Source organism: Perognathus longimembris, chromosome 22 (assembly GCF_023159225.1).
Source record: "Perognathus longimembris pacificus isolate PPM17 chromosome 22, ASM2315922v1, whole genome shotgun sequence".
NCBI classification, from domain to species: Eukaryota; Metazoa; Chordata; class Mammalia; order Rodentia; family Heteromyidae; genus Perognathus; species Perognathus longimembris.
Genome location: NC_063182.1, coordinates 13,926,507 through 13,940,404, shown reverse-complemented (window position 1 = coordinate 13,940,404; position 13,898 = coordinate 13,926,507). Strand labels below are relative to the sequence as shown.

Genomic DNA, 13,898 nt, shown 5'->3' with positions numbered 1-13,898 from the left:
ATACTCCCAGCCCGACTATGTTGTTTCTTATATGAAAGAAAACATTCTGAATCCAAGCAAAGCAACATCAGAAAAAAAATGGAGTACTCAAACACTATTCAGTATGATTAAAAGTAGTAATTATGATTTTTATTTTCAATTTTTTTGGGGGGGGGTCAGTTGTGGGACTTGAACTGGGGACCTGGGTGCTGTCCCTGAGGTCTTCAGCTCAAGGCGAGGGTCTACCACTTAAGCCATAGCACTACTTCCAATGCTCTGGTGGTTAATTGGAGATAAAAGAGTTTCAGACACTTTCCTGTCCTAGCTGGCTTTGAACCAACATCCTCAGATCTCCTTATTAGCTAAAATTATAGGCATGAGCCACAGGTGCCTGGCACTAAATATGATTTTTAAAATAATTTTTTCTATGAAAACAATGATATATAATTATACTTTTTAAACAAGGGTTTTCAGCCAGCCTCACACATGTAATCCCATATACTCAGAATGCTAAGATCTGAGGATCAAGATTCAAAGTCAACTTAGGCTCAATGAAAGTCTGTTAGGCTCTTATCTCCAAGTAACTACCAAAATACTAGAAATGAAGCTATGGCATAACTGGTAGAGAACTAGTCTTAAGAATAAAAACTCAAGGACAGTACTCAGGCTCTGAGTTCAAGCCTCAAGATCAGCATAAACACACACACACACACACACACACACACACACACACACACACACACACAAATGTAGGGAAGAGAGTTTTCATGAAACCCAAGAACATATACTTTGAACATATTCAATGTACCATGCACATTGATTCAGTTTCCAAATTCCAAAAGCATTAACAAATTCTGAAGTGTTTGCTATAAAAATGGCATACATATGCAAATACTTTTATCACAAAAATAAAGAAAACCCTTTCTTTTTCAGGCATTCGAATAACACATTTGTAACCCAAACTCCCACAAACCTGAAAGTCATTACTATTTTTGACAAAGTCTTTGGCAAAGTACCACAATAAATGCCCCAATTCCGATATTTCATCTGGAAACAGCCTTTTGAGTTGAGAATCCTTCAAACCACAGAGACACATGGCAATAATATAAGATTTTTGGAATGTTGTTTATAAAAGCAACTTTGGCTAGTTATTTTTTAGAGAAAGGCAAGGCTATTTTCCCTCATTTTCATACATCAGAGAAATTTAAGTTCAATGCAAAAAGGCTTTGAAGATACATTTTCCCACAGAACTATAAAGAAATAAAAGAACAGTAAGACACAGAATAGTCTTCATACATCTTAACTCTTTTTAAACTAAAACAAGACTAAAATAGTTATTTGAAATGAAAGAACCAGAGAAATGCAGTGACAACAATAAAAATAGAGCATAACAAATGATGAATGTTACATTTTCCTGATACCTATCTTCCTTTTTGTATAAACTGAAAACTTCTAGGCACAGAGGACAGCTGAAGACCACATTTCTCCAAATGACTTACATCTAGATGAAGCAATCTAAATAACTTCTGGCCAATTAGATGCAAAAAGGAAGTTGTGACCTTAAAATAAAAAGGCATATGCTCTTTATTTTCCTTGTCACTCTGTCCTGTTGAATAAAAGGTGCACACAGTAGTAAAGCTGGAGCAGCTATGTTGAGCCATGACATAAAAACTGTTACAGGTGAAAAAGCAATATAAAATCCTGGTCTCTCTAACATTTTAAGCCCATACTAAACCAGGACTATTTACCAGACTTTCACACCATAAACAACAACAACAACAAGGTCTCCATTCTATTTAAGTAGAGAAATTACAGACTAAGCCATCTGCTGGCAGGGAATAGGGACATATACAAATATAAAAATGTCCAATTTTACTTTAAACATGGTGGTTTTCCTTTGTTATGAATATACAAACATATGTATATATGCAATATACATATAGGTGTATACATATATATGTAAATGTGTATATATGGCTATATTAAGCTTTATAATTATATGTAGTTGATAGACAGGTGATGTAGACATGTTAGTACAATATACAGAAAAAAATAGAACAAATCACTTTAAAGCTTTACAAATGAGAAAGCAAGAATTATGAGTAATCAAGTTCATCAATTTGTTACTTTTTAGCTACAATAATTTAGCCTTTTTACTCACCAATGAAATTTTTCCTGCTTAAATAGAAGAAAATTTGAAAGCAAATGGAAAAGGATTACTTTATTTAGATAGACTATTACAATGACAAGTTGTTTACTGCCAATCAGTATGAATTTTGGAAAGCAGGTTAATAGTAACAAAACATACAGGAATGTTGTTATGAATGAGTGAAAGGACTTCTGGTAAAAAGATGATAAACTCAAAATTCTGGCACTAGGATAAACCTGAACTTAAACTACTTTCTGTCAAATACAGAACACATAGTGGGGTCATAGAGGTTCATATTGTACAAAGAAGAGGAAGTCGTATCTATCTGAGCATGCAATATTTATTCCAATGAGATTAAACTTAAATGAAAACATCTACATGAAAGCTAGGTGTGGTGTTGCACACCTGTAATTCCAAATAATAGGGAGATCAGAGAATCAAGGGTTGAGACCAACTTATACCAAAGTTAGCAATATATTAACTCAAAAAAGAGCCAACCATAGAAGGCATGCCTGTAAAACCAACTACATGAAGGCAGAGGTAGGAGGATCAGGGTCCAAATATGGCCAGGGTAAAAATTACAAGATGCAAACTGGAAAAAAAAAAGAAGAAGAAAGAAAGAACTATGATGTAGGTCAAGTGATAAAGCATTTACCTACCAAGCCTGAGAAACTAAATTCAATGCCCATTATCAGAAAAAGAAAGGAAGGCAGTAAAGGGAAGAGAGAGGATAGGAAAGAGGAAGACAGGGAAAGAGGGAGGGAAAGAGAGAAGAAGGGAAGAAGGGAAAGGAAAAATATCTGTCATCTATTTTTTAGTGGGGAATTATCAGCTGAAAAGTACTCTCATGAAAATTCCTATTCATTCCAAAAAAATAAACCTAGACATCAACAAGCTGGTTATGCTTTTTAAATAATGACTTTAAAATAATTGTTTATTTTGGAAACTAACAATTCTAATACACAGATCAAAGCTAAATATTTCCCAAAGATCAGGTCTCTATGAATATAAAAATTAGTGGTTCCTTTAAAAGACAGAAGGGGTTGATAAAATGTACATTTCACAAATAGTACATAACTTGCATATTAAATGTACAATGACATATAATACACAAGTAAGCAGATGAAACTTGAATCCATGGCAACAAATCCCTAAACACCTTGACTCTCTGAGAAAAGAGTCTGGTTGGAAGAATGCTTAAAAGTAATAGCATTTTCTTTGCCACAGAAACACTTTGTCAACACAATAGAATTCATTACAACTTCTTGTGTTCAATCAATATTAATTTTTTCCCTTTCTTCTAAGTCTAGGAGATCTAGGACTTTGGCAAAAATCAGATGTCCGTGTTATGAAGGATAGAATTAAAAACTCCTTTCAAAGTTTTAGGTCATCCAAGAACAATTAACCTTAAAGAGTATTCTGCTATGTTTCAAACTGTCAGTGGATGAAGTTACAAAATTTAACACTCTATAAAATCAATTTGCAGAAACAAATCTGATAGGTTTCCCAAAGTACTTGGGCCAAATAAATTTGTAATTTTTTTAATCTACAATAAAAGTTTTACTCGATTAAATACCAGAATAGATCTGTCAAATAAACAACACAAGAATAAACTCTCTCTCATATTGTTTGCACAGTAGCCTGCCTTTTTCATCATGAACAAATAAATGAATAAATAAGGAGACAGCTCTGAATAAGACATACTGCTTTAAGACACTTCGTTTGCAGGAACTCATATACTCTGCAATACTGGTAATCTTTACTTTCCATTTTTTGAGAAAAGCTGTTAACTATGTAGTAGTAGTTCAAGGCCTTGACTCAAAAAAAATTGATTAATTTCAAAATAGAAAATAAGAAATCTTTCAGGATTATTGCTAGCCTTTGGTGTTGATACATGATATATGACATGGCAACTGGGGAAGAAATGAGTTATGAGGATTCCGAGTCCATTTTCCCAAAAGCATAGGTACTACTACCAATCATGGCAAGTACATGAACCATCCCCATTGCACTAAGTCCCTCCTTTCACCATGTCAAAGATACCAAATGGCTTTCAGCTTGCCAAAAAATAATTACTTAAAATTTTTTTCCATCAAAGTCTGCAAAACTGAAGAAGGCCAGAAACTGGTCACATAAAATAATACTATTTGTTATATATAAATGCTGATAAATGGAAAATAACATTAGTCCCAATGTGAAATGATCGACTCCAAACTACTACTGTAGTGTTTTGTGTCATCTGATTGAGCTTCTACCAAAAAAAGTGCAAATATGATAACAAAATTCTAGTAGTAGCTCATGTATTTTTACTCTATGTTAAAGTATTATTTTGAGAGCCTCCATCCATTAAAACTTACACAAATTGATAGCTGATTAAAGAGTATATACCTTCAAAATACAAATTACTGAAGACAGACACTTTATATTATTACCTATAATATAGCTGAAAATATTCACACTCTATTTGTCTCCTAAAATGTATCTCTAGATGATTACATTTCTTTAATCATTCTGAATTCAAAAAATGGTTCTCAATTTTGTCTGTAATTTAGTGAAGATTTTCTTTCTTTCCTTAAACTATAGAAATTATATCTAATTGGTAAGCCAATGGTAAAATATAAATTCAATGTCTAATCTACTTAGGGAAAAATATGAAGATGATAATTACAGGAACTTTAATAAGTAAACCAGCACCTTGTATGAACTGAAGCAGGAATTGAGTGATATAAGTAATAGATACTACTGTCTACAAGTCATGCAATCTTTGAAAGCTAGGGCTGAAAGTGACTTCTATTTTAGTATTTCTAAGTTAAATATAAATAATGCATACTTAATAAAACATATACATATTACAATCAACTGTCATTTTATAAGTCTGAACATATTATAATAAAGTAGAAAATAACTCATAATTACCAATATCCAAAGGTAGATAAAACTTTTTTCTTAAAATCAGTATTTTCCAAACTTATTTTAGTAAGACCTTGTCATAATCTTCTAATTCCCATTTTTAATGTGCTATTGATGTATTTAATTATATGATGTTATAAAAATAAAGCACTCAAAAATAAGTAATGGCTGGGAATGTGGCTTAGCGGTAGAGTGCTTGCCTAGCATGCCCTGGGTTGGATTCCTCAGTACCAAATAAACAGAAAAAGCCAGAAGTGGTATGATGGCTTAAGTGACAGAGTGCTAACCTTGAGCAAAAAGAAGCCAGGGACAGTGCCCAGGCCCTGAGTCCAAACCCCAGGACTAGCAAAAGAATAATTATAATAATAAAGTAACTATCCAATAGTTACTTTTAATTTATTAATATGAAACTTTTTAAAAAATGTGCTGCTGGTACCAAAGTTTGAACTGAGGGTCCAGAGGCCTCACTCAAGCCTTTTCACTCTTGACTGTTGCTCTAAAACTTAATTTATGCTTCCAGTTCTGGATTTCTTTTTTCTAGTTGCACAGGCTGGCTCGGAACCAGTACTCGGTCACCTGAGTACTCAGATTGTAAGCACGAGCCTCTTGGGTTTGGCTAACATAATGTTTTTTTTATCTCTGAAGCATTCTTCTAACTTGGAAACCAAACATTCTCCATGCTTATATTTCCAAGATGTTCTAGGAATAATTTCTAGTTACTTAAATATTAAACATAATTCCTCAAAGGGCGTGACATTATGTAAAGCTTTACTTACTGATATATCTTTCAGGCTTTTTTCCAAGGTTAAATGACTAGATTCTTTAGAAAAATTAAACTTGTACGTGTCCATTGATCCAGCTCCTGACACCAGAGCTTTGCCCAGTTCATCAACGTACTTTTCTTGCTCCATTGCCATGTCCTCAGCTTCTTGGGAAATCTCTGATGCAGAAACTGTGGGAACCATATTAATAAAAATGTTAATATAAAATACTCTAAATATGAAAATATTTAATTGAATTTTATTCTATTTTAAGGATGATGTATAGAGGGGTTACAGTTATATAAGCAAGGTAATCAGTAAATTTCTTGTTGAACATTGCTACCCCTTCCTTCCTTTTCTCCTATTTGCCCTCCTCCGCCTAAATATGAAAATTGTATTTACCAGTTTCTACTAATTTGTCTTACATGTAAACATTTGAAAAAAAATCAATCCCTATCCTATACATTTTACAATCAAACATACCATCTAATGGAACTAATAATTTTTGAGACATACATCAAGTTAGTCCCAAATTTTATCTAAAAAGCTTTACTCCCTTGGAAATCTTTTCAAATCTGCAATGAAATATAAGTATTCTAAGTTGCCATTGAAAATGCTTTTATGGGCTGGAAATCTGGCCTAGTGGCAAGAGTGCTTGCCTCCTATACATGAATCCCAGGGTTCGATTCCCCAGCACCACATATATAGAAAATGGCCAGAAGTGGTGCTGTGGCTCAAGTGGCAGAGTGCTAGCCTTGAGCAAAAAGAAGCCAGGGACAGTGCTCAGGCCCTGAGTCCAAGGCCCAGGACTGGCAAAAAAAAAAGAAAGAAAATGCTTTTATGTACCTTCTCTAAGGTCATAATCAGGTAGATCATTATCTATGACGATTAATAGGCCCAGCACTTTATAGTATCTTTTTTCCTTGTCTCAAAAATGCAATAATCTCTTGTCTGTTTCTCATAAACATGGACACACAAATTAAGTAAAAGTTTTTCCTCTCATGTACCAACAATAAAAATTGTCAATGAAGAGAAGAAATAAAGAAGAAATTGGAAAGAAACTAGTTATTGGAAATTTCCTCTATAATATATAGACTATTATACATATGGGTTCCCATTCTCTTTGGTAGGTATGTTAAAAGTTGATATTTTTCATCCATGAAACTATTTCAATTACTACATTTTGAATTCTAGATAGCATCTTTATTTTTGACAATATCCTGAGGTTTCTTATTTTGTTGTTTCTGATACTGGGTTAATTAATTCAAGGTGCCTAGATAGCTTGAACAGTTGGCACCCTACCATTTGAGCCACACCACCAAGCTAGCTTATTGCTGGTTATATTGCACAGGTTGGCTTTAAAATGAGATCCTCCAGTTCTTGACCTCCTGAGTAACTAGGAATACAGGCATGAGCCAAGGTACCTGGCTGCCCTGTTCTTACTCTACCTTCTGAAGCTAAAGTTTGGATGTGGTTTCTCCACCAAAGTTTCACGTGTTGCCAGTTTGTTCCTCAATGTGTTTCTCTAAGAGCTGGTAAAATCGTTAAGAAGTGAGAAATACTATGAAAGGCTTAGGTCATGCAGAACTCAGCCCTAGGAAAGAATTGACATATTTCTCTGGGAATCATGCGTTCGTTTTTCAAAAGAGAATTTTTCAAAGGGGATACTGATTCTAATTTACTGACTTCCTGATTCAAGATGTGATCTCTTCCTCCTACACAGGAACACATGTTTTTAATGCCATCTCCCACTAAGTTCTCAACAGAGGCCAACCGAACAGTATCATTTGATATTGAACTTTCATCCTCCTCAACTGTGATTTCTGTGTGCTACTATTCTTTAATTGTATTATTTCATATATTTGTTGCTATATTTTCCTATCACTGCATTCTTTAAATTTACATCTAGTGTTTTTTAATTATCTTTAATCCTAAAAAGGAGCTGCCATTCAAAAATAGTCAGCCTCAAGTATTTCATTACAGTAACGAAAATGAACTATTGTACTTTCTTTAAATGCTTGAAAATTTTAAACACATGTAACATTTATTTTAAATTGGTATTATGGTTGTTTCCTGAAGTATTACTTCCACTTCATTTTTGTGTTAAAATCTTTCGTTGTTTTTTTTTTTTTCATCCATATTTCATGTATTTTCTTTCAGCAAAGGAAAGTGTTCTGGTGAGAAGTCATCTTAAATGGTCAATGGCTGCCTTTCTTCAAGTCTACTTTCAGGTTTCTCCAGTTCTGGAACAGTTTTGAAATTTAATGTCTTAGCATGGTTTTTACACTTGAGACAGAGTTCAAATTTAACCTTCTTTCATAAACATATAAAACAGGCTTAGGGTTCTAATAGTTTGCCAACTTTTATACATGTATAATCCTGAGGGAGTATTCTACTGAATCCCCAGGTCAGAGAGCAGTGTTTTTAAGATAATTTCATTAACAGGATGACTCCTTGAGTTTATTAAACAGAGAGTTCAACTGTAATTACTTAAATAGCTTGTAGTCTCAGCATTCTTCCCTATTCTTTCATTACAATTACAATCCCTTAGACATATATATCATCCAGATAGTCCATAAAGCTACAGTTACTTCTAGTTTTCAGATACCTATTCATTTATGGCATTGGAAGGTTTTGTTTCCATATCTTCGCAAATGGCAATGCATCTTGGATTAGGTTTCTTTTTTAAATACAAAATGTAAAAACTGGGCACCAGTGATTCATGCCTATAATCCTACTCAGAAGGCTGAGAACCAGAAATAACAGTTGAAAGCCAGCCTATGCAAGAAATCTGCAAGACTCTTATTTCCAAAATAACCACCAAAAAGCCAGAAGCAAAGCTTTGGCTCAAGTGGTAGAACATCACCCTTGAGGAGAAAAGCTCAGAGGTAGTGCCCAAGCCCTGAGTTCAAGCCGCAGGATTGGTACAAAAAAATGATTTTTAATCTAACATTAGTTTGGAATGTGTGGTCAGTTAAGTGATTTCTGGTGCCAATGCAAGCTGTTAAATAATAAAAATAAATAAAAGGGCTCAGATAATTTTATAATTTTTAGTTACATATATTATTTTATTCCTCTTAACTCTAAAAGATAGATATGATCTTCATTTTTCAAAACAGTAAGGTAAAGCTTGGACAGATCATATCCAGGGTAATAGAGTAGGAAAGTGATCAGGCTGGGATTCACTTCAGTCTCTCTAGTTGCTTTGATTTGAAGTGAGGCAGAGAAACTGGATGAATTATTTCCCTCCTTAACATTGAAAAACATATCAGTCTGAAACATTTTGGAATATAAGACAATGTTGATTAAAACACATCTCTATGACTTTGTCTACTTATTGTAAATCATCTAGAAACTCCATGACAAATGATGCAAAAGGGGATCTCATAATGTATCCATCATCCTATATGATCAGTGATAACAAGTACTGATAATAAGATATGATTCCCAATGTCATGTAGCTTCTGAACGAAGGTAAAAAAATATATAGTTTTTATTCCTACATGATCTTACAGTTTCTTAAACACTTCCAGACACTTATTCTCTGAAGTAGATAAACATTTAAGTATCATCACTGGCAAAGCTATTGGGCTTTGAAATACCATAGTTGCAGGACAAAAAACAAAAATGACAAATACTTCTTAATTTAAAATTCTGTGTTTGAATCTTTTTTCCCCCCCCAGGCAAAAGAGAGAAATTTATTCAGCTGATCTGCTGGCCTGCTGCTAAATTCAAGGCATGTGTTGAAGGCTTTGTTTGAATCATTTTAAAGCTACTAATACTAAAGAAAAAAATACTTAACAGAGGAGAAAATAACTCTGTTGCCCTTAATACCAGTAGAAAAGAATGTAGAAAACAAAACTCAAAGGCCATCTATTGACAAAATATCAAGTTTAGAACATTCTAAATGTCATTAAAAAGATACTTATCAGAAAATATTTAACAGAAATTATCATTCAACTCCTCAACTTATGAAATATTTAATAGCAAGCACTATGTTCCATGCATATGACAAGGAAAATATAACATTTCATCATGAAAATAGAATGTCATCTACATGGAAAACCAAGTTCTTACAGCTTATACAATGCTTTAGAAACCCACTAAGTCACTTTTTTACATGCCTACCACTATTATTATATTATTATTATTATGAGCACACTCAATTCATGACAGAGAAATAACATATTAAATGAAGTCATTTTATTTTTATATTTCTCTCGTTAAAACCACATAACAAGAAATATGGATTTTTAAAAAAATTAAAACTCACTTTAACAAGGAGCTACACCTACTGACGGCATATACTTATAATGCTAGCTATTCAAGATGTTGAGATCTAAGGATCAAGATTTGAAGCCAGCCTAGGATGGGAAGTCCATCAGATTCTGAACCACAAAAAGCCAAAAGTGGAAATTAAAAAAAAATTAAATTAAAAAAAAAGCCAAAAGTGGAGCTGTGGCTCAAGTGGTAGACCACTAACCTTGAGCAAAAAACCTTAGAGACCACACCCAGGTCCTGAATTTAGGCTCCAAGACTCTCTTGCCTGCCTGTCTGTCTGTCTGTCTGTCTGTCTCTCTCTCTAAAATAAAAAGGAAAGTCAAAACCTAGCTTCCTATTTAACATGGTGGCAGGTTGAATTTTATGCTAAACACAGAAATAAAAAACAGCTGTAGGGGGCTGGGAATATGGCCTAGTGGTAAAGTGCTCACCTCGTATACATGAAGCCCTGGGTTTGATTCCTCAGCACCACATATATAGAAAAAGCCGGAAGTGGCACTGTGGCTCAAGTGGTAGAGTGCTAGCCTTGAGCAAAAAGAAGCCAGGGACAGTGCTCAGGCTCTAGGTTCAAGCCCTAGGACTGGCAAAAAAAAAACAAAAAAACAAATAAACAAACAAAAACAGCTGTAACTGGCCAGGCAAGATGATCAACACCTGCAATGACAGCTACTTGGGAGATGTTGACTGAGGAAAATCTCAAGAAGTAGTTTGCTTAGCAAATGCAAGTCCCTGGGTTGAAACCCCAGTACTGCCAAATAATGAAACAAACAAGTAAATATAACTTCAATGAACAGAAATAAAAAGAAATAATAAATTCATTAAGAATGTGAGTGGAGTGGTTCATACCTGTAATACCAGCTACTTAGGAGGTGAGGAAAGAAGTATCTATGTCTCACTTCAACCAGGTTAAAAGTGACTCACACTATCTAAAAAGTAAATTAGAAGCAATAGAACTGGGGATGTGGCCCAAGTGATAGAGCACTTGTCTAGCAAGTGAAAGGTCCTGAGTTCATTCCACAGTACTACTACCAATTAAACAAACAGAAAAAAAAAGCTAAGCTACATCATAATAAGCAAATCAAAACACAAGAAACTATCTCAAGCTAGAAGAAATTAAAAGCATCACTTTTACATTGTAGGTATATTAAGATGTAATGAAAAAAGATTGTCTCCATTGTGTACGAATAACTGACAAAAGCATACATTTTATGTTTCTTATAGCTCAGAAAACAGACATCATTAATGTCCCAGTAAGAATCTTAATGGTATTCCATCATAAACATATTTCATTCATTCATTACAAATCTTTTTCCCCCTGAACTCTGTCATATTATTTCCACGCAAGACACCAAATTAATATGTTTAGGACAATTATTAGTGAACTCAATTACTTGAAAACTTCAACTGCTGTTTTATAAATTATAAACTACTCCAGAGTGGGAAGACATTAAGTTTCTTACTGCCGACATGAATTATTTTAAAGAGTCACAAACTGGTCATTCATCATTAACTCACTTTGCAACTAAACCCTCTAAAATACTCAAGTGATGATAGGCCTCATGTTAATTAGATCCTTTAACATTCAAAACAACAGTCAGTTTAGTATGTGAGAGATTAAAAGGAAGCCCACATCCTTTTAATTTAATTCAAATGAAAAGAGAAAAAAATTACCCTAATTGAAGGTTACAGCAATCAAAAAGATGAACTACAACAACAGTAAAGAAGAAAAAAAACAAAAACAAGAAAAAAGCTCAGGATGAGGTATAGAAAGGAAATCTATTGTCATGCTTCAATTATTTGATTTTTTTGAACATTCATAATCATTTTATACCTATATGCTAAATACTATACTACATTTACACAATAAACCTTAGATGAACATAAAAATGGTGTTTTATTATTTGCTTACGTGTTTTCCCACTGAAATTTAATCAAGAAAACGGAAATGAATAATAAAAGAAATAAAAAATAAGCAAATTATTTAAAACTTTGTTATATATTCTTAAAATGAACATACACTACACTATATATAAATACCCTGTTTGCAAGCTTATTCAACATAGGAAGGCAAATGCCTTAACAAATCACTAGGGAATATAGGAGTTTTGATACATTTTTGTCACACTAAATTCCATTTGTTATAAAACAAATGGTAGTATATGAATTTATGATTGCTCACTATAAACAAACATAAACGTTTTTCACTCAAAAGGAAAATGTGCCAACTCTGATTGAAACATTCATTTTTTCCTTCTTATTAATTAATTAATATGCTTGTACTGGGGAAATCAAAGCTTTTCAGCTAACAGCTGGTATCCCACCACTTGAGCCAAGCCTCTAGTTCCAGCTTCTTCTTCTTCTTTTTTTTTTTTTTTTTTTTTGGCCAGTCCTGGGCCTTGGACTCAGGGCCTGAGCACTGTCCCTGGCTTCCTTTTGCTCAAGGCTAGCACTCTGCCACTTGAGCCACAGCACCACTTCTGGCCGTTTTCTGCATATGTGGTGCTGGGGAATCGAACCCGGGCCTCATGTATACGAGGCAAGCTCTCTTGCCACTAGGCCATATCCCCAGCAACTAGTTCCAGCTTCTTGTTGGTTAATTGCAAATAAGAATCTTGAAGATTTGTCTGCCTGGGCTAGCTTTGAACCTTGATTCTCACATTTTCAGCCTCCTGAGTAGCTAGGATTACAAGAATTAGCCACTAGCATGCTGCTCATTTTCTTTCTTTTAAACCAGTGTTTTTAAATAATTTTATATGTTTCCATCAAAAAAAGATCAGCATTAACCTAAATTCATGGTATTTAGCCTTCTGTATTAGCCTTAGTGGGGTACTATTCTCCAGCAAACAAAGGACTAACTTGACAATTCCTCCTCCACTCACTCCTCTGTAACACCAACCAATCAACAACCAATTTCTCTGACACAGTCATTTATAATTTAAAAAGTCATCATAAGAATTTGTGCCCATGAGTTTTCCTTATTTTGTAAAAAATCTCACTGTCAACATTCTTATTCTGTCTTGAAAAATAAATGATCCTGCAAGTATAAAATCCGTTTGTGTCATTAACACAATATGTCTCATTGAAGAAACAGAATTTCACAATGGGGCTGGGAATATGGCCTAGTGGCAAGAGTGCTTGCCTTTTATACATGAAGCCCTGGGTTCGATTCCCCAGCACCACATATAGAAAACGGCCAGATGAGGCACTGTGGCTCAAGAGGTAGAGTGCTAGCCTTGAGCAAAGAGAAACCAGGGGACAGTGCTCAGACCCTGAGTCCAAGGCCCAGGACTGGCACAAAAAAAAAGAAAGAAAAAGAATTTCACAGTATACTTAATATTTTTAAAGATATAGTCATTAAAAGCAAAACTGGGGTAAATATATTAAAAGTTAGACACTATAAACATCATACTTGCTTAAATACACAATTTCTTAAGTATTCCCACAAAATACTTTAAAATGTTAAAACTCTGCTATGTGAGCAAAAAATACTAAATATTTTTACTTTACATCAGTCATTTTCTATACAATTCATTTTTTCTATATTAGCTTTTGCAAAAATTTATCAACAAAATTTTATGAAAATCAAGTCTATTATGTAACATTCCAAATCCCATTCCATGGATTTGCACATCGCATTACAAAAGTTTTGGCTACCTTATTGTCCTGTTTTTGTCACAAGTGAAGTACATATTCTTTGGAAAATAATTTGAAAAATTAGTAATGAAGTAAAAAAGAAAAGCACTTGAGAACCAAATGCCAATAACTCACATCTGTAATTGTAGCTATTCAGGAGGCTGAGATTTAAGGATAAAGCTCCA

The 13,898-nt window shown here is 33.8% G+C and overlaps 2 protein-coding genes across 2 annotated transcripts in view; one reads left to right on the top strand and one right to left on the bottom strand.

Moving 5' to 3' along the window:
- The window catches only part of Xrcc4 (X-ray repair cross complementing 4), a 162,447-nt gene that overhangs the window by 135,596 nt on the left and 12,953 nt on the right, over positions 1-13,898 (bottom strand). The window contains exon 3 of the mRNA XM_048331064.1: positions 5,815-5,990. Within this exon, the coding sequence (XP_048187021.1) occupies positions 5,815-5,990 (176 nt within the window). The remainder of the gene's footprint in view (positions 1-5,814; positions 5,991-13,898) is intronic.
- Positions 4,645-13,898, top strand: part of Tmem167a (transmembrane protein 167A) — a 40,084-nt gene continuing 30,830 nt past the window's right edge. The window contains exon 1 of the mRNA XM_048331066.1: positions 4,645-4,655. The gene's annotated coding sequence lies outside the window, so the exon portion shown is untranslated. The remainder of the gene's footprint in view (positions 4,656-13,898) is intronic.